Genomic DNA, 20,255 nt, shown 5'->3' on the forward strand with positions numbered 1-20,255 from the left:
CTACAGCCAGACAAACATAAGCAATTTGCCTTTTGGGTTTCATGTCCCAGCCCCAACCTGCCCAAACCACCCTTTGTCAAACTTGCAGTGCCAGTCCTATGTGCATTTTTCCATAAGTAAGTCCTACTGTGTTTAACGGGGCTTACTCTCAGGTAACTGTGTATAGCACTGCAGTACTGGAGATGGTATCCCACCCATTTGCCTTTCTCCTAGTGCAGGTACCTGTTTCTTGAGCAGACAATGCAGGAGGAAGATAAAAAGTCCTTGCAGGCTGTTGAGGATAGTGAAGATATAAGACATGACGAGGGTTTGATTGCTGAATTGAAACAGGCCAAAGACCCAGGTGGTACCCAGAATACAGAGCTGGGCAATGGCTGTGATTGTGAGTACCCTGCAGGGATGAGAAGAAAAGGAACACAATTTATGAGCTGACTTGTGGAGGACACAGTCAGGATTAGCCTCTGCAGAGGAGCTAGAGAGGGCCTAGAATAACAGCTTGTGTTTCACTTGTTCACAGCCAAGGTAGAATTGGTGTAGTTTTGAAAAATAGATCACATCCCTTTCCACCAATCAGCTCAGTAAACTGTTTAGCATAATCTTACTGCTACATGGAAGGGCTGTTACTGTCTTTTGCTAGTTACTGCCTGATGTCTTAGACTCCAGGGGGACTCTGTGGCTGCTTACCTCTGCTTTTTTAGTTTACTCATATCGGGATTGATATCGGCAAACTTCTGAGAGAGCTTCCAGACAGTAACCACAAAGACAACGGCATTCAGCTGTGCGGAAAAGATGGGAGATGGGAGATGGAAGTTAGCAAGACGCAGAGATAAGAGCTGGTCTTTGGGCTGCATCTTCTGCACACACAAGTTTTTTCTGCCTTCCAAAAGTACATGCAGAAGGGGGAGGGTCAGTTTTCCCACACACAATGTACACAATTTCCCCCTACAAATCTGTGTAAGCCAAAACTCATGGATCGAATAGTTGGGCTGCCTGGATGATTGAAATGGGGTTTAGCTACTTTGGTGAGTACTATCTGTCACGAAACACAGCTTGGCCAGAAAAAAATGTTCCCTGATATACATAAAATCATCTCTCTCTCCCCACCCCCAATCTCTGTAAGCCATGCCTTTGGAAAGTGGATGGAGCTGAGAATCAAAGGCAGTTCTGGTTGCCTGTGTGGGGAAAGTGAACTGCAGACAGCTGAGAAATGGATTCAAAGCAGTAGGTAGAGAATTGCATCCAAAGTTGAATAAAAAAACCAACCACCACTCACTGATGCCTTTGTAAGGGTTGGATTGGATTGGATAGAAGTGTGCTAATACATGCAAGGAAAGGGTAAAGATTGTCATCAAGGAAAGAAGAATAAATGGCTATTCCTGGGATGCATTAAGCTTACCATGATAATGAGGGCAACAGGGGCCAGGAAACTCCAAAGGAACCCTTTATCCATTTTAAGCCAGCAGCTGTGAGGGAAAGGCAGAGGGTGAATCATTTGGGATCAAACTGTCTTACCTTCTGCGTATTATGAATCTGTTTCCCCTGTCCCCTTAGAAAAGCACTTTCTTGCACATGTGATCTCACTGCTAATCATTTATTTATTTCAGTTATTTGTATACTACCCTTCACAATTATTTATCCCATGGCAATTTACAATGTATTTTAAAACACAGCTGTAGGAAATATAACTTCCCAGTACTTTTTAAAATACAAGCAATTAAAATGCATGAAATGATTGAAATATGGTTGCTGCCCCGTATTTCTGGAGTGCTACAGATGAGAAGCTCCTCTGCTTTGTTGCCACCTATTGCTAGTGTACACTGAGAACATCCTTCATGGAATTTTTAACACAGTCAGTTTGATGTGGGAGAAGGTTGTCCTTAAGGTTTACAGGTCCCAAACTATGAAGGGCTTTAAATGTCAAAACCAGCATCTTGAGTTGAGCTTGGAAGTAAACCAATAAGCAATGTACATACAATTCTCAAATCTGGCAAGGTGTGATCTCATACCTTGTCCCTAATCAAAATGTTGGCTGCTACATTTTGAACTACTTATCTTTTCCCGACCATTTTCAAGGGTGGCCCCATTGAGTACTTTAAATGAAATTGTACCAGGCTCTGGAATACCTAGTGCAAAAACACTCCCTGTCCTGCAGGGGTTGCTGTTGGCAAAGTAGTATATGCTGCTAGAAAGGCCTTCCATGCAACCTGTGCCTCAAGCTGGATAAACGAGTACTCCAAAGCTGAGAACCTGATATTTCAGATGCACATACAGAGGCTTGGTGCTCCAGAACAGCAGCTGTGCTTTGCTTGTCCATGCTGAGCCCTCTTACCTCAGTATAAAATCAAACATTTTTATTACACACTACTAACATGCTACCCAGCTGTCCCCACTGGATCTGGTATCCTGAGTTCTACTGGACAATTACTCTCTAGTTCACATGGGTGCACACCAAAACCCCAGGACTTACTTTCTTAGGTTGCCATAGCCCTCGCTATTGACAGCAGCTGAGATGCCCACCACGATGGCTGGGATTCCATATCCTACAAGGAAGATGTGCCAGTGCCTGAGGCTGTGAGTATTGAAGACCTTGATGACCATCAGGTAGAGCTCCATGCCTTCCAGCAGCATCCAGCAGAAGACCGAGAGAAAGAAGAAATGCAGCAGCCCAGCCACTACAGCACAAGTTGTCTGGGGAGGGGAGACAGAGCCAGGGGGAGGTTGTGAAAGGGGCTACTTGTTGGGGGGGAATGCATAAGGTCCCCAAATCCAAAGGGAGGAAAATCCAGCTGCCTACTTGTTTGGGGAAGAACTTGAATTAGTACTTTTGCAAACTGAAATGGTCCGTACTGGAGATCTGCTGCCACACCACGGTATCAAGCAATCCTTCCCTTGCCTCTAAGTGATATGGCAGCTGCAGTTGACATTGTGACACAAACTGCCTTTCTGGCAAATGCCCCTGCCGTTTTGATAGAGGTTTCACAATGCAGCTCGTTTCTATCATCAGCTTTGGACATGATGACGATGCAAGGGGAACAGGTTGAGCCAAGTGCCTTGCACTTTTGTCCCACCTCTTCACTTTCTGCAAAAACATTCTTTGCTTCTCCTTCAACATGGTGTCCATATCCCATAAAGCTGTCCCACATCGGGAGACCCCCACACACAGAGGGAGATGCAAAAATGGAAATATGACAAAACAGGAATTGCAAGGTGCTTCCTGTTCCCACCGCATCATTGCCACATCCTACAGCCTGCTGTGGCTGTCAGTTCCTTAGTCTCCTTAGCTTCCTGCTCCCAAGCACAGGGTCTTTGTAATGCTGTCAGCAAGGGCTGTAGTCAAGGGATGCTCACTAGCCTGAGTAAGAAGCCAGGAGCTCCCCCTGTCAACAGAGGTGCTATCAGAGGGCCCTGGGCTACCCATTCACCCCCACCCCCAATTGTTTCCCTTGGAATAGCTCTGGTCAAATAGCTCCCTGTGTGCATGCTAGCAGGCCATCCTGACCAGTTACCTGGTTGCCAGTGTTCCCAGCACCCATGAGGAATATGACGTAGCCAACGAAGAGGGCCAGGCAAAGGTGGAGGTGGATGGTGGTGCGGATACCTCGGATGGCATGGCAGAACAAGAAGGTGAGGATGGACAGGAACAGGCAGATCAGAGACACAACCAGCCCAATCTTGGTGATGATATCCAGGCCCCAGTCCTGCCACAATGACAAAAGATTGAGCCCGTGCAATACAAGCAAAGTCTTAGGGGAAATTTGCCATAACCGGCTGATTACCCAAAAAGGACCTCCCCACCAAAGACACTGCTAATAATAAGCTGAAGTGCAGTCTCAGTTCCTAGTATCTAGGAGACAATGTTTTGAAGCCACTGGAAACTTTCATGGGAAGAAGGGTCAGAAGTCCTGTTATCTAGACTGAACCTCTCCTTGCTCTTTGGACAACCTGCTTTGGCTCCCTACATCATCTCCACAAAACACCAGGGACCATAACTCCTAGTCTTGGTTCTGATCTAGCCTCAAGCAGTTGTGAGTCCTTGGGCTTCAGAGTACCTGCAGAGTACCTCTCTCTTTCCCCTCTAGTCACTGCATACACTCCCTCCTTAGCTTCATGCTCCCAAGTGAGTCAGCCAAGTGAGCTGAGCCAAAGCCAGGAGCACGAGTGTCTCCTCTGGGTCATCCCCCAGTCCTTACTCTCTGTACCCAGCTAGCATCTCTGCTTCCTCCTGCTGTTGCCATGCTGATCTTGAACTCCCCGGCCTTCACAGTGGAGGATTAGGCCCCACGTAAGTAGCCTAGAGCACAGGTAGGGAGCCTGTGGTGCCTCAAATATCTCCCCCTTGATGACTAGTCGTGCTGCCTGAGGGAGTTCAGCAACATCTGGAGGGCCAGAGGCGTCCCATCTCTGGGCTGGGAAATGGAAGGGCAGCAGCGAGGCAATTGCTCCAAAAGCTGTTGCTTGCTGAGGCAAGTGTCCTCTGCTTCCCACCGTTAAAAAAATGCCACAACCCTCACAGTGTGCCCCCCCCCCCATTTCTCGTTGTTGGTTTCTGCCTTGTGTGCAGGTTTGAACATGTGCACAACACTAAGAAAGAGAGCAGGCCATGCCTCCAGCCAGCGCTTCACCCCACGGACCCCAGCAGGTGCTTGTGTGAGCCAAGCAGCTGACTCTGTGTCTGCTAAAAAGCCATCTGATGCACATTCATTATCTGTGCTGCTGGTGTGACATCAAGAGAAGAAACTCTCATATCCCTGCAAAGTCAGCTCCTTCAGGGCGACTTCAGATGCAGCCCTCAAACAGCAAGGACAACTCTCTGCTTCCCACACATTTGTGGTATAACATACAAAAATGGAAGATCTACATCTACCCTGTGATACGGCTGTGGTCACTCGGTATGTGTGGGATGCACGCAGTCCAGCACAGGAAAAGGTGTGCAAGTTTTCCCTTTAGATTTTTTCCTCTGGGAACACAAATAGTGAATCAATCATGTTCACTTTGGCACTTCTTGTAATGTCTCTGTCACTCCACCTCTCTCAAGTGTATACGAAGTCTCTGAATCACTGCTTGCATCCAACACTGCTGTTGCAGGAGCGAAACAGGCTTCTGCTTATGCAACAGGACTTCCCCTTTCTCTTCTCCCCACTGTAATCCTCAAAACGCTGCTCCAGAGGTTTGGGGGACTCTGGGAAATATTTTGAGTGCATACAGGGGGAGAAAGTGAAGTCCACTCATGCAGTGTTGGATACAACCCACTCTAATGTCTCCTCCTGACTGCAGTACATGGGAAGATGATGTGTCAGTGGCCAGGAAAATGATAGGGCTTTTGGACTCACCTCTACATCATAGAAGGCCATGAGGACAGCAAAGCTGGTGAGGTGGTCGCACCGGCAGTGTGTGCTGGTGTCAGTGCTGGTGTCCAGGCGTGTGCAGCCTTCCTGAGACCAGTGTCCACTGCCATTGACAGGCTTCCAGAAGGCACAAATCACCTGCAGGTCAGGCTTTGATTCCTAAGAAGAAAGTGGGAGGGAAGCATCTTGAGGTACCTGGAGGTTAGGAGCAGCGGAGTAGTATTCTTGGTAACTTGATACTACAGATATGTACATGTACACAGAATGGGAGGGAGCATAAACAGTCTGAACTTAATGCTGATAATATGGATCAATGAGATGTCAACATCTGCTCATGGGAGCTGGACAGAAGAGGACTGAGAAGAGGCCCTTCTTTTCTGGCATGTCTGCTTCCTCGTGTAAAAGGGCGAGGTTGGAACAAGGAAATGGCCCGCACAGAGTATTGGCGATGGCTGGTGCTAGGGAGGGCAAAAGGGGAAATGGAGAATTATGTACTCACTGCTGTCCGGTGACTGAAGTTGAAAAAGACAGGGGCCCTCAAGGCTGTGGTTTCATTGTGGCCCACAAAAGCAGAGGCCACCGTGGACAGGACCTCATAGTTGGGCTTGCCTGGCACCTGTGCACATTGTGGGGACTTCCCCACTCGCTCCCATTCTTTTCCTTCAACGTGAGCATCAGCCAGGATGGGCCCCAGCCTGTGGTAGGAGAGCAGGCCGGCCAGACCCAAAGCTGAAAAGAGAAAAGTGTTAGTCGGAACTGAAGAACTAAACAGGTGCTGGTATGATGAAAACTAAAGGCCGGTCTTTATACGCAGCAGAATGAGGTGACAAGAATCCTGAAAGGGGAGAAAAGACTCTACTGTTTTATTTAGCAGCTAGAAGGATATCAGAATTTTGAGTTGCTCTCTATGAAGATATAGGAAAAAACACTGCAACTAGAACAGCAGGAATTGGGTTGGGGTGCAGCCTCCCACTTGCTCCATATGCTTAAAAAATGTTTTTTTTACAGGGAATATTTTACAGGGGAAAACATTATGGGAGGTGGGGAGACATCCCCACCTTGTGGTATGGTCTGTTCTTTCACCCTATTGTGCTGCATGTGTGGACTAGGCCTAAGAAATATCAACACAGGGAAAGCTCCCTCTGCTTCCCTTTAAAAATGTACAAACTGCCTTGGATCAAGCTGTGGCTAAGGAAGGGTTGCTGTAACTCAGTTGCAGAGAACCTATTATGCATGCAGGAGGTCTCAGATTCAATCCTTGGCATCTCCAGGTACAAAACTCTGGAAAGCTACTGCCAGTTAGTTGTCAACCAGGGATGGAGAGCCTTTTACAGCCTGAGGGCTGCATTTCTGCCTAGATAACCTAAGGGAGAATTAAGTACTCACTGGTGTGACTAGCTGGTGAGGCCAGAGGCAAAAGTGTGTGGAGCAATGAATGCAAATTTCACCTTTGTATAGTAGGCTAGTTTCTATACACACATCCCCTCCAGCCAGCCAAGGAAGAGGCATTATCAAGAGTTCAAGGACACATTCCGGCCAGGCAAAAACAATCAGGGTACAAAACAGGACCAGTGTAGGAAAGTTTCAAAGGCTAGACAGAGAAGCCCTGATTCCCCACTTTGGGTGCAGACAGTGCTGAGCTGGAAGGACCAATGGCCCTGAACAGTGTAAAACAGTTTCCTATGCAGGCTGAAGGTGCATCTAGTCCAGCATTTGGAATTGTAGATGGTGTGTATGAGCAAGAGAAGAGGATTAATTCCTTCTTCCTCTGTTTATGGGATCCTCAGAGCACCTGCCTGGCCACTGCTTCAAAAAGATGGCTCCTCAGAAGCCCATGCCTCTGGGGCGCTAAGAGTCTACTCTTGTTTGTGACGTGGTACGCATTCAGAGCTTCTGAAGGCGGAAGCTGCATTTTGCTATCACTGGTGGACCCATTACGTAGGAAGTTCCTGAATTATGTATATGCTATGTGAAGAATGCTCCCTTTTGCCCACCCTAAATATTCTGCCAATCCTATTGGTAACCCTGTTTTTCTTAAAATAAAGTTTTTTAACAGGCCTTTCCACTCAGTTGTCTTTTTCTTTTTTGTCTCATAAGTTGAAATGCCCCAAGCACTTCTGCTTCTCCCAACACATACTTAGACTGCTATTGAGGGAGCTGCTTTCAAGCTTTCACCACCTGCATCCCACACCTTGACAGCAATAGAGCTATTTGTGGAGAACCTGTGGTTCTCCAATTGCTGTTGGACTACAAGTCCCATCATGCTAACTAGCGCTGGTGGGGGGCTGAAACAACCTCGAGAGAGCCACAGGCTCCCCATCCCTGGCACTGGGGAAACTTTGCATTCTTTGTAAAACAAGATACAGTCGCCTCAGGTTGACTCTCTGGCATAGGGATTTCTAAGCGCTGCATTCCATCACCCCAAGTAGATGAGGAGGAGATATTAAACATATGACCTGGCAGCCCTCAAGTTAGTTTACAAGATGAAATCCAATATACAAAATAGTACCATTCAAAATAGTAACAATAAAATGAAATGGCATTGTCCTGATCTAGCTATGGAGCTCCACAGGCATACACAGGCTTGTTTGCATGTGGACATCACCTGCAGATGGTGCACACACATAAATTAGCTGTACATTGAAATGTGGATTCCCCATCTCTATCGCCCTAGGTAAAGGTAAAGGGACCCCTGACCATTAGGTCCAGTCGTGGCCGACTCTGGGGTTGTGGCGCTCATCTCACCTTATTGGCCAGCATGACTAAGTCGCTTCTGGTGAACCAGAGCAGCGCACGGAAACGCCGTTTATCTTCCCGCCGGAGCGGTACCTATTTATCTACTTGCACTTTGACATGCTTTCGAACTGCTAGGTTGGCAGGAGCTGGGACCACGCAACAGGAGCTCACCCCGTCGTGGGGAATCGAACCGCCAACCTTCTGATCGGCAAGTCCTAGGCTCTGTGGTTTAGACCACAGCGCCACCCACGTCCCTATCACCCTACCCCACCACAAAATACAAAGCCTGGCCGTTGAAGCTGCGTCCTCAGGGAAGCTGGCTCTTCTCCATTGCCTCTTCCCAGCTTTTCCTGTCAGCTGAAGGCCTCTTGCTGCGGGCCACAGCTGCATCTGCACTCCAGCCCCTTTGTGGTGTACATGGGGTTCCCTTACCTTCACCTCCTTTGCTTGCTGCTTCCCAGTTTAGCTTCATTTGGATAGAATCCTGCAGCAGCCATGCTGGGCTCTGGCTTTGGTTCCCAGCTGTCCTGATGTCCATGGTCAACTCTGGAGTGAATGAAAAAAAACCCAGGCCGAGTTTGACAGCCAGCAGAAAAGACAACACCTCAGGAACATGTGTCACTTTCCTCAAAAGCTACTCCACTTTCCCACCATGGGAAAGATCTTGCATGCCACAAAGAAGAACTGGGAAAGGAGGGAAGAACGTTCCTGATGATTCCAGTGCCAGCCTTTCCCACCCTGAAAGGGTCACAGGGTGCACAGCCAAGGGAGCCAACATGGTGCCCTCCAGATGCCTTAGGGACTCCAAGAGCCATCATTCCTGGTCATTGGGTCATGCATGCTGGGGCTGATGGGAGTTGGAGTCCCAACAACATCTGGAAGGCTACCCCGGGAGATAGGGTAGGTACACCTGCAATGAGTGGGGGAACAGGAAAATCCCAACCTCTGCCACCGAGGGAACCCTCAGGTCACATGCAAACGCTCTGCACACCAACCTGTTCCATTGCTGCTCCCGGTGCTCACAGTGTTTTTGGGTAAAGCGAATGCTAGAGCTCTGAGCAGGACCTCCACAGTTTCCAACATCTCAGTGACGAAACGGTGCCCCTGCTCCTTGTTCCCACTTGGCATCAGAGCCACGAGGTCATCCAGCAGTGCCAGCAGACTCTTGAGAATGAAGATAGGATGTCATCAGCTCTCAAGGGAAAAAGCTGCCACCATTATGGTCCAGACACTCAAAACACACAGAGCAGAGATGGTCAACCCTAGTCTGATTAATCAGCTGCAAGTGCGTGCAAGCACTGAGAGGGTAGATTTCGACCATGTGTTGCTTGTTCAGCACGTGGGAAAAGGGAAGGTAGTTCTGTGAATACTAGGAGGTAAGACAGTGTTCTAACCATCCTTCCATATGTAGCAAGATTTCAAATTGAAATTTTCAGTGATGGGGTGGGGGGTGGGGATGACACCTCTGGGTTATAGGCACTTTTGGCTGCCAAGTCATTACAGCAGATTGCAACAGATTTTGGATTAGCAAATTACAGGATCGTTGAGCAGAGTTCTGTCTGAAGCCACTGAACCACTTGGAAAAGGAGGGGTAGGGGTGTGTGTGTGTGAACAGAAAGTGTGTGCATTCCTACCCTTATACATTGCATCCTCCTTTACGCTCTTTGATAGAATTTTGTATCATTTATGTCATTGCTTCCAACTCTTCTTTGGGCCACTGCCTCCCTGGCTCCATAAACTCATCCTCAGTGCCCACTACCCTACAAAAAAACTATTCAGAATAGCGGTTTACACCAGTGTTTCCCAAACTTGGGTCTCCAGCTGTTTTTTGTACTACAACTCCCATCATCCCTAGCTAGCAAGAGCAGTGGTCAGGGACAATGGGAACTGTAGTCCAAAAATACCTGGAGACCCAAGTTTGGGAAACACTGGTTTACACAACCCACTAAAAAAAGATAATAACACAATAAAGTTCAATACAGGAACAATTATTTGCACATTTATTCAAAATTAAATTTGAATTATTTTAATTAATTCAACAAAATTAATGAACTTGATCCACTAATACAGTGGTACCTCGGGTTAAGTACTTAATTCGTTCCAGAGGTCCGTACTTAACCTGAAACTGTTCTTAATCTGAAGCACCACTTTAGCTAATGGGGCCTCCTGCTGCTGCTGCGCCACCGGAGCACGATTTCTGTTCTCATTCTGAAGCAAAGTTCTTAACCCAAGGTAATATTTCTAGGTTAGCGGAATCTGTAACCTGAAGTGTATGTAGCCTGAAGCGTATGTAACCCGAGGTACCACTGTACCAGCTTTTCAAAGTCTGATAGTCATTTACACCTCCAGCATATGGTCTGAGTGTTATCTCACTTGATGTTTTGCATTTCAGAAGAAATACAATTGACTAAAGTAGCAATGTTTATTTTGGCTCATGTTGTGAACAGCAATAGCTTTCTGGTAGTTAATTGTTCCAATGGTGGCTTATTGTTATCCTCTTAGCTACCAATGGAAACGCACCAAATTTTGCTGTGCGAATAGAAGTTTTGTCTACTGACGACCAGTTGAAGTTTGTCCAACCCTCTCTACCATTTTTTTAAATGCTCATAAATAAACAAAAATTGACGCAGCTGGGATTGATCTAATTCAGCCCTGTAAACTGAACTGGTCTTGCCAATATTGTGCAAACATTTGCATGAGTATGGGGAGGATGGAGGGCTCCATAAACATGTACACAGTGCGGTGGTAGGGAATGTAAACTTAAAATATTTTTGTTTCAATATACTTCTTTAAAGGCTGCTGCTTTTGTTAATTGCTGCTGGTGTTTAGCTGCTATTATTTAGGGTTAAGTCAGAACAATATGGCTTTAACTGGATGATGACAACGACTTATGAAGGGTTGTTTCCAGCTAAATTATACTCAAGAGAAGATCCTTTGAAATGACTGGACCTCAGTCAGTCATATCCAACCATTTCAATTGGTATGCTCTGAGTAGGACTAACATTGGAGACTGCCCAAAAAATTGTACACCACTCATGTCCTAAAAGGCTGTGTATAGTTCAGCAATAAATAAAGTAAAATAAATGGAAAAACTGCTGCTGGAGAGGAGAGGGCATTAAGGCAGAACAGCCAGTGAAGAGAAGGTCACAACCAGCGTGTGTGAGGAGAAAAGCACAGCTGTGCATGAAAATTTTGCCCTTAAAATTTAAGAAGAATCTTTAATCACTGATAGTGCTGTATTTTGGTATTATTCTGTCTGACCCATTGTTAAACATTCCCAGCACCAGTGTCCCTGGCCCTCCAGTTGTTGTTGGACCCCAATGCCCGTCAGTCCCAGTCAACATGGCCAGTGGTCTGTGATGTGGCAGCTGATGTCAAAAGCAGTGTCTGCAGGGCTCACAGGTCCTGCACCCAGAACTGGACCACAACCATTTTGTTTAGACAACCTTTTGGTCTGGGATGTTTCACTTGCAAATATTGTTAGTGTGAAGTGGAAAGTAGAACCAGGTCATTTAAAAAAACAAATATGCTTTCCCTCATTCGCTTGCTCTACAGGGGCAGGAAATGTGCATAGATAGATAGATAGATAGATAGATAGATACACATATGTGTGTGTGTGTGTATTTGAGAATCACTTACTAAAATGGTCTTAAAGGCAGCTTCATGTGCAACATTTGCACGTGTTCCTGCACTGTGCAGACTTGTGCAATATGGGTACACCCTGCAGAGACTCCCCATTTGTTGCAATTACTGCTTCAGTGGGAAAACATATCCTCTCCTCATGGAAAATGTACGAAGCACCATTTTTCTTTCAGGGAAGTGATGGTTGGCTAGAAAGCACTACTTGTTGGCCTCTGTTTCCACTTACTTTTAGAGCAGCACATTCTGCTAAGCCCTGCAGCTCTGACCTTTGGAGTAAAGTATAGAGAAGGCAAAGGCGAAACCAGCTTGAAACATACCTGCAGCTGCTTCTTTGTGTCTGTTGCCCCTTGCATTTCCAGCAATGAATCGCAGAGATGCTTCCTTTTTGCTCTGAAGTCACAGAGGAGTGCCTGGAAAACAATCCCCACAAAACGTTAAATTGCTGCGCCTGTTTAAGCCTACGGGCCAAGCAAGGAAGCAGCATTCACATCTCTTTAGTGCTGGTACACTTGATTTTTAAAATAACAAACAGCTGGCGCCAGGAGACTCTGATCCAGATCAGGATCATGGCATGAGACGTACTTTAAGTCCTTTGCCCCGGCCTCAGTCCCAGACTGAACAGACGGCCCCCACAACAGCTCTTTGCAATGGGAGGGAAGCTGCAAAGGGTTAATGCTGTGGACTGAGCAGCTGCGTCACAAATGCAAGAGGAAAGAGGCCGTAGGAATGCAGAGAGCGAGATTCAAGGCAAACGGCTGTAATCCAGCACACAGCTACATGCGCACCTATTTAGGACAAGTGGGCACAAAGTGACAGCCAGTATTTTGTTCTGACATTTAGCAGCAATGCTCAAATTTCCCTCTAAAGTAGTTTAAACGTTCCCACTTTCAGTAAGCTGGGGCTTTATGAGGATGCTTTCAGGGAAGCAAATCGCAGATGTTTTAATTCTGTGGCTACATAACTCATGGATTAATTGTTACCCCTCAGCTGAAACGTAAAGCCTTTGGATGGATTGGTAGTTTCATGGGCATTAACATGAAGGTTGGCACTGTGGGTTAAACCACAGAGCCTAGGACTTGCCGATCAGAAGGTTGGCGGTTCGAATCCCCGCCACGGGTGAGCTCCCGTTGCTTGGTTCCTGCTCCTGCCAACCTAGCAGTTCGAAAGCACATCAAAGTACAAGTAGATAAATAGGTACCACTCTGGTGAGAAGGTAAACAGCGTTTCCGTGCGCTGCTCTGGTTCGCCAGAAGCGGCTTAGTCATGCTGGCCACATGACCCGGAAGCTGTACGCCAGCTCCCTCGGCCAATAAAGCGAGATGAGCGCCGCAACCCCAGAGTCGGTCATGACTGGACCTAATGGTCAGGGGTCCCTTTACCTTTACCTAATTATCTTTGTAGGAAATTCCTGGGGTTTAAATTCCACAAGCTCTTATTTTAAAAGTCGTGAATATCCTCCTCTGCCCTGTCTCAATGGACAAACAGGACAGGACTGTCTATAGAAATGTAGCATCCTGAGAATCTCAGCTAAGTTTTTTTTTTTTTGTAAAGTTTCTAGTCCTTAAGATGGCAGTGCAAACATGATTAAGTGTATGTGGGAAGTACCTCAAGGGAATTTCCACCATCAGTGTATGACAGCAACCAAGTTTCCAATGGTTACAGGGTGCCATGAACAGCTTTTTGCCTCTTCCCATAGCTAATGTAAAGTATGCCAAATCTTCACAATTTGTATCATTTATACATGCAATGTAATGCAGCTTTCCTTAGAGAATTTTGATGGATTTGGTTCTTTTTTCAAATAATCAGATATATGCAGTTATTGACACAGCAGCCAATTACCCAAGTCAATAGAAAGCCTATGCATGTAATTAATTTGGTCTTGATTTCCAAGGTCCAGTGTTAGGGACTCACCTGTTCATCTGAACAGTTATCACTTGAAGGTTCCGGGCAGCTGAATTCTGGGGAAAGAAGGACAAATTATCAGAACGTATTGCTCTCCATCCCTTTCCAAAAAGCCTTTCACATTCTGCTTGCTGTTTTTGAGAGCCAGGGGCACAATACATTGTTCCTTCTACTGAGTAACCCATAATGGCTCCAGCAGCTCCTGTTTGAGTAGCAGTAGCTAAATATGTCTGCACCAAACAACGGATATGTATTAGGGCCATGCAGCGACCACAAGATTCAGCTTGTTTCTGTAGTGCTTGGAAGCAGATTGGTCTACTTCAAATCTGCTCTGTGTCATTCCAATTTAATTCAATTTTTAGTTCCGAAACTGATCTGTTAAATCCAAAGCTCTGCTTTGTCCCCATTGACTATAGTAGGGAATATAAAAATAACTATAATTTCTTTCGCTTTTCACATAAATGGATGAAATTTGCAGGAAAATGAACCCCTACACAGTGGGTTAAGCCTGCCAAATTTCAGGTAGATCCATCCAAAGGTTTTTTGTTTAGGGAACATTTAAATGTTGCTTTTTTATTAAAGAATAAAAGTCCCTAACTTTGTTATTTTCTGCCAGAATTGGATGCAAATTGCAGGCTTAGTTGCTCCTTCTGTGGGGATGAAGCCTGTCAAATCTCGGAAATATACATGTGGTGGTTCTTCTGCAATGGCAGACTTTTTTGTTTAGGGAACATTTAAATGTTGCTTTTTTATTAAAGAATAAAAGTCCCTAACTTTGTTATTTTCTGCCAGAATTGGATGCAAATTGCAGGCTTAGTTGCTCCTTCTGTGGGGATGAAGCCTGTCAAATCTCGGAAATATACATGTGGTGGTTCTTCTGCAATGGCAGACTTTACTTTTGGGGGGTGGGAAAAGAGAAATTTTCTCCCCTCCTTTTTGTGGGCAAAAATGGGGACATGGAGGAGGTGCTATCCCCCAAGTCACTGTGACTATAGCACATTGGGAAAATAATTCACTGTGATTGAAAGCAACTTCTGTTTTTCAAAATGAAAGACTCTCCTTCCCACCCACCTCTGTTCCCCTCCCCTCCCCAGCTCTGGGTCTTTCCCCAGCCAGCTTGGTTTTGTTTCTCAATAAAGAGTAAAACAACATATTGGGAGATGATTAAGAACCTACAGAGAGCCTGCTCAATGGCCCATCTAGTCCAACACCCTGTTCTCACACGATGCCTATGGGAAGCCCCAAAGCAGCAGCTGAGCAGCGCTCTGCCTACCTGCAATTCCCAGCCACTGGCATTCAGAGACATACTGCCTCCAACAGTGGAGGGAGAACGTAGCCGCCATAACTAGGAGCCTCCCATAGCCCTCTCCCCTCCATGAATTTGTCTAATGCCGCACAGAGGACCTTAAGGTCCATTAATAACCATAGTTTAGAGGTCCCGGGCACTAAGGAAGTCAGACTATCCTCCACCAGGGCCAGGGCCTTTTCAGTGATGGCTCCGACCTGGTGGAATGCTCTGGCCCATGAGACTAGGGCCCTTCAGGATTTAACCCCCTTCCGTGGGGCCTGTAAGACAGAGCTATTCCACCTGGCCTTTAATTTGAATCCAGCCTGATCTTTTATTTCCCTTCTCTTTCCTCCCCCTCCCCTTTTATGAAGATTACCCGCTCTGAGACCCCACAGCTAATTCTCCCCTGGCCTCCTCGCTGGCCCAAGTAGGACTAATTCAGCCAGCTAGCCCTGGTGATTATCTAATGCTTATTAGATGGATTTCCCCTAAATTGATTTCTGAACTTTGAATTTTATTGTTATTCATGTTTTTATACTGTATTTTATGCTGCTTTTACAATTAAGTGTTTTAAATTTGTTGTCAGCAGCCCTGAGCCCAGTTTTTGAACCGGGAAGGACGGGGTATAAATAAAAATTTATTATTATTATTATTATTATTAATGCTCTTTTAAAGCCACCCACAACTGCCTCTTGCGGGGGCAAAAGCCACAATGCCGTGTGAAGAAGTACTTCCCTTGTTCTCTCCTGAATCCTCCACCCTTGAGCAAGAAAAGGATAAAATAAATCCACTGGTGAATGCTGTCCGTCATTTAGAAATGACCTACAGGTTCCAGCACATATGGACGAATTCAGACTACAAGAACTCACAGCCATGGAACTTTGTTTCCATGCTTTCAAATGCTGGCCATAGCTATGGAGCAGTTAGCCCCAACTTTTTAAGGATGGGCTGGGAACTGCAACAGCACACGAAGGGAAAGATGGGGATCCTTCTTTTAGCTGGGGCCCACATGCCGGCATACCCCTTTCCCTCTGTTTCTGCTACCCCCTTCCTTCTCTTCTTCTTTCTGGCCTCCTCCTCACTCACTGGGCTGCCAGGGAACAGGACAGACAGCCCTTACCAGATGTCTGGCCTAACCACTTGCAGAGGCCTCCCCTCCCCTTCCGCTGCTCCCCATCCAGATTGGCTCACCATTCTACCCCTCCCACTCTGCATCCTTCCCACCAGGCTCCCCTCTTCAAGGGCGGCGGCGTGTGGCCTCTCATTGTGGTTTGCTGAGTTCCCAGCTTAGTGCTGCTGCACACACCTGGGGACATGGGAAGAGTGCTGGCAAAAGGCATCTTTCCCCTGGGATACACCTGGGATACATACAGGCCCTACACAGCAAGGATTGGCCATTCTGGAGCCACAAGCCCCGGGAGTGCTGCTGGAACAAAGCTCCTCATCCCTGCCTGGTCTGAAGGAGCCTGAAGAAGTGGAGAGCAGAGGGTGGTTAATTGTTGTCAGTCAATCACTCAGGCTGGAAGGGGAATCTGTCAAAGCAGAGTTCCAGGGGAGTGGAAACTAGACACCCCTGTGGAGATGAGCCGTTGATGGAAGCTGTAAGGAAATAATGCACCTGGGTAGCCTAGTTAGATGTTGTCTGAGCAGAAAATGATCACTGTTAACACATCTGGAATCAAATTGTCTTTGCATGCAGGGAGCCAGTGACTGAGGCAAGGAAGGCAAGGTAAGTGTTTTCAGTGTATTGAAGTAATCAATGGACCTTTTCTGCAATTCTTCCCATGCGGATTTAACTGGGAATAGTGCTACATTAAAGTAAGAACAGAAGGCAAATGTATGCATCTCCCCACCCTGCATTATCTAGACTCTAGGTCTATGTTATTACACATCGTGGCCTTTCACAATGTCAGCCTCCCCCCCCCCCCCTTAGAACACAGCCCCCTGCCCTCTCCCCCATTTCCTAGCCTCTTCCACCAGAATATACCTTTGCATTTTGTGATGTTTTTACCCAAAGGTCCAACATCCATATACTGGAAATATCCTGATGGGCACGTACACAGAAAGCTCCCCTCGACGTTTTCACATTTGGCACTTTCATGACAAATATTCTGTTTACATTCATTAATATCTGAAAAGGGGGGCGGGGGAGAGAAACAACAACATGAGAATAAGAAATCTGAAAAGGGAAACGAGAGGAAGAAGAAACAACCAAGTTGCCTCCTAGCATTCAGCAATCTGTTGAGCCAACCGGGGGTGTCTTTGGGGACAAGGCAACTAGATAGAATTGCAACTGTGTGAATTCAGTTCTGCTGCAATGCATTCCGCATTATTCCGTGGCTGAAATTCAACTAAGTTTTATTAACGAACACAACTAAGTCAGGCCCATTAATTTCAATAGGTCTACTCTGAGTTAAACTTAGTTGACTATCACCCCATATAACATTTTTATGATGATTCTGTAAAACAGTATATTTATTTAGATTTCTCACCTGACCTTCATCAGAGCATGCTGTCAGACCAGGGCACAATCACAGACTTAAAATAAAAATACAGCAACAGCAGATCCAGAACAAATAAACAATAAAATAACATTGACAGATGGAGTTAAGACTCGGGGCAGTTAAATAGGCATCTACAAAGGCTTTCTGGAAAAGATAGGTTTTCAACTTGGGTGCCAAAAAATCTGCAGTGTTGTGCAGCCACATGAATTGCACCCAGGCTAAAGTATATGCCCTGAACCATTCCTTTGGGTGCTAGTTCTCCATCTTGATGCTGAACTGCAAAACTATTGTGGGACGGTCTTCCAGTGTCACGTGGGTGAGAATGATACTGACAAAGGAAGGGTCCGCATTATTATTTGAGCCTGGAAGATGCTTCACACAAGGACTTCCCATTTGAATATGCCAAATCCTCTCCTGTTGATAGGATTGGAAAGTCCCTGTGTGCACAAACTTCCACATACACAATGGAAGCCTCTTGAGTACACTGGAGTCAACCCTGATGGCAGCTTCTCCTTTGAGTTTTGGCCCAGTTGGCAAAAGAAGCAAGTTTCTCATCCCTACAGCACCTCATGAACAGATGGGAATGAGGATACTGGAGAAGATAGGAAGGGGGGAAAATGTCCTAGATTAAAGCCATCTATTCCTAGGTTTCCTTCAAAAAGGCTCACAGAAAGGGAGGACATGGCAATCCATCTGGGAAATATGGTCCCAGGAAGACTCTACAAACTGTGTTGACTTGACAAGAGGCAACTGCATGTGAATTATGCCATGCAGAAATCCACAGTTTACATGCACAAAAGCTTTAATCCCTGTAAAATGTGTAACAGTGCATATGATAGTGAAGGCAGATGATTGTTCTGGCATCACATAACCGATATAAGAACACAGAAATCTTACATATGGTAGGTTTGTGCACAGGTATGTTACAAACAGTCATTTGGCCTCATTGATCCTCCACATCCAAACATGCCCATTACAGAAGCTCAACTTCATGTTTTATCAGTGAATTGTACACCAAACTTCATCCCAGGTGCTCAGATTGGCTTAGACAGCCCTCCAAGCAATCTCTATTCCAAGCACTGGTCATGCTGAGGTCTGTTTTGCTTTAGCATCAGATGTGCTCAGATCATCCTCTGGCCCCAACATATTTAACATCACTAGCTAATTGTAATTCTGCGGTAAATGAAGAAGTGCCATTGCCCATGCATTCCTTTGGCCGGGTAAGAAAGAAATGTTGCATTCTCTCTGAGCTGTACCTCTACATATCTTTTTGTCATCTTGTACGCTCTTCGCAAATCCCGGCTTGCATTTACAAAGGTAATCCCCTTTGGTGTTGATGCAACTTCCATAAGGTCCACAGATGGAAGTGTTTTTCTGGCACTCATCAATGTCTGCAATGAGAAATCTGCTTCTAGGTGAAACACGGCAAATTGGCCCCCAACCTGAGCCATCACATTATGATAAGCAGGAAACTGCTTATGGCTGCAGAAAGGCAAGCCATTCTAGAAAATCCGCCTTGATTAAGCTATTCAAAGAAGCATGCTGTTAGCATTCACTTAGAGCAGCAATTCTCAAGTGTTGGGTTGCAAGAGCATTGTAGCTGGCATGCCAGGCTGTTAGCAGGGACAAGAGGGCTTCCCATTCAAGTAAAAAAAATGGCTAGCGTTAATAGATGTCTGCTGAGTACACCAGATTTCAACGGCAATTGCCATCTGGAACAACTCGAGGAACCTCCAGCTTAGAGGGTGAGAGAGTAACAAGTCAAGTTTTTAGGTTAGTTTCAGCCACAGAAGCTACAAGCGAGAAGGCACAGCCAGAGGATGTTGTGATGCGGATGCTGCGAAACAACGTGGCCATCTTCCTTGCCTCACTATGCAGCAGCAATTGCTGTTTTTTGTGCCGTCCCCCACAGAGGTTCCCCACTCTTGTGTTACAGACTCAGCTGCCAGAAGTAAATTAAGAAGACTAAATTGTGACATCTCCCCAACAAGCAAATTTCAGCAGTTACCGGCTCCCCATTTAGGCTAAGGGGTGCAGGCTCCCCACTCCCAGGAGAGGAGGGTTGCGTTTGCTTGAAAGAAGCCCTCCTTCTTTTATTCCCAGATGGTACACTTAGGTTTGGTGCTAGTTGTAAAACTTGTGCACAGCCCCATGTACAGCCAGACTTGTGCCCTTGCTCGTGCCCTCAGCTCTATACGTCAAGCCCGTGTCGTGCCTGGAGCGAACATGCTGCATCTCAAGCAAGAAAGCCCTTACCCTCGCAGGCATTTCCCTTCTCGGGGACCTTCTCGAATCCATCTACACATATACAGGAGTTGTTCTTGCAGTTGGCATGGAATCCACATTCTAATTTCTTCTCAAGGCATAGATCCACATCTACGAATGCAACAAACAAGGATACACTTTGCAATCTGGCTGTTAACCGTCTCCTGCATGCATCAAATGGCTGAGGCCTGGGAACTCCTTTGAAGGGTATGGATCCTGTGTTGCCCCTCCCCCCGGATGTTGTTGGATTACACCTCCCATCATTCCTGACTGTTGGCCACGCTGACTCGGGATGATGGGAGTTGGGATCCAACAGCATCTGGAGGGTCAAAGGTTTTCTGACCCGGGTTTGAGGAATCTGATTCTGTGTCATAGCTGGGTCACGGGATTCCTCCAACCCAAGAGTGCTGAACACAATATTTTATCCTAGAATTGTAGAGTTGGAAGGGAACCCGAGGGCCAGCTAATCCAACTCCCTGCCATGCAGGAAACTAAACTAAAGCGTCCATTGCAGAGGTGTCTCCTTTGTAGCCTCTCACATCCTCACACAAATAATCAAGTCATACTGAGAGC

At 46.3% G+C, this 20,255-nt stretch overlaps 1 protein-coding gene across 2 annotated transcripts in view; it reads right to left on the minus strand.

The window, feature by feature from the left end:
- Positions 1 to 20,255, minus strand: part of ADGRE5 (adhesion G protein-coupled receptor E5) — a 46,259-nt gene that overhangs the window by 3,279 nt on the left and 22,725 nt on the right. The window contains exons 4-17 of one of the 2 annotated variants that reach the window (XM_079966574.1): positions 19,674 to 19,793; positions 18,674 to 18,808; positions 16,901 to 17,044; positions 13,635 to 13,681; positions 12,041 to 12,133; positions 9,077 to 9,245; positions 8,514 to 8,627; positions 5,845 to 6,074; positions 5,331 to 5,504; positions 3,507 to 3,698; positions 2,468 to 2,688; positions 1,397 to 1,463; positions 685 to 776; positions 223 to 391 (exon numbers count right to left, since the gene is read on the minus strand). In XM_079966574.1, coding sequence (XP_079822700.1) covers positions 223 to 391; positions 685 to 776; positions 1,397 to 1,463; positions 2,468 to 2,688; positions 3,507 to 3,698; positions 5,331 to 5,504; positions 5,845 to 6,074; positions 8,514 to 8,627; positions 9,077 to 9,245; positions 12,041 to 12,133; positions 13,635 to 13,681; positions 16,901 to 17,044; positions 18,674 to 18,808; positions 19,674 to 19,793 — 1,967 coding nt within the window. The remainder of the gene's footprint in view (positions 1 to 222; positions 392 to 684; positions 777 to 1,396; positions 1,464 to 2,467; positions 2,689 to 3,506; positions 3,699 to 5,330; positions 5,505 to 5,844; positions 6,075 to 8,513; positions 8,628 to 9,076; positions 9,246 to 12,040; positions 12,134 to 13,634; positions 13,682 to 16,900; positions 17,045 to 18,673; positions 18,809 to 19,673; positions 19,794 to 20,255) is intronic. The other variant, XM_079966575.1, reaches the window with a different exon arrangement.

The sequence above is a fragment of the Podarcis cretensis genome, assembly GCF_951804945.1.
Source record: "Podarcis cretensis genome assembly, chromosome: 2".
NCBI lineage: Eukaryota > Metazoa > Chordata > Lepidosauria > Squamata > Lacertidae > Podarcis > Podarcis cretensis.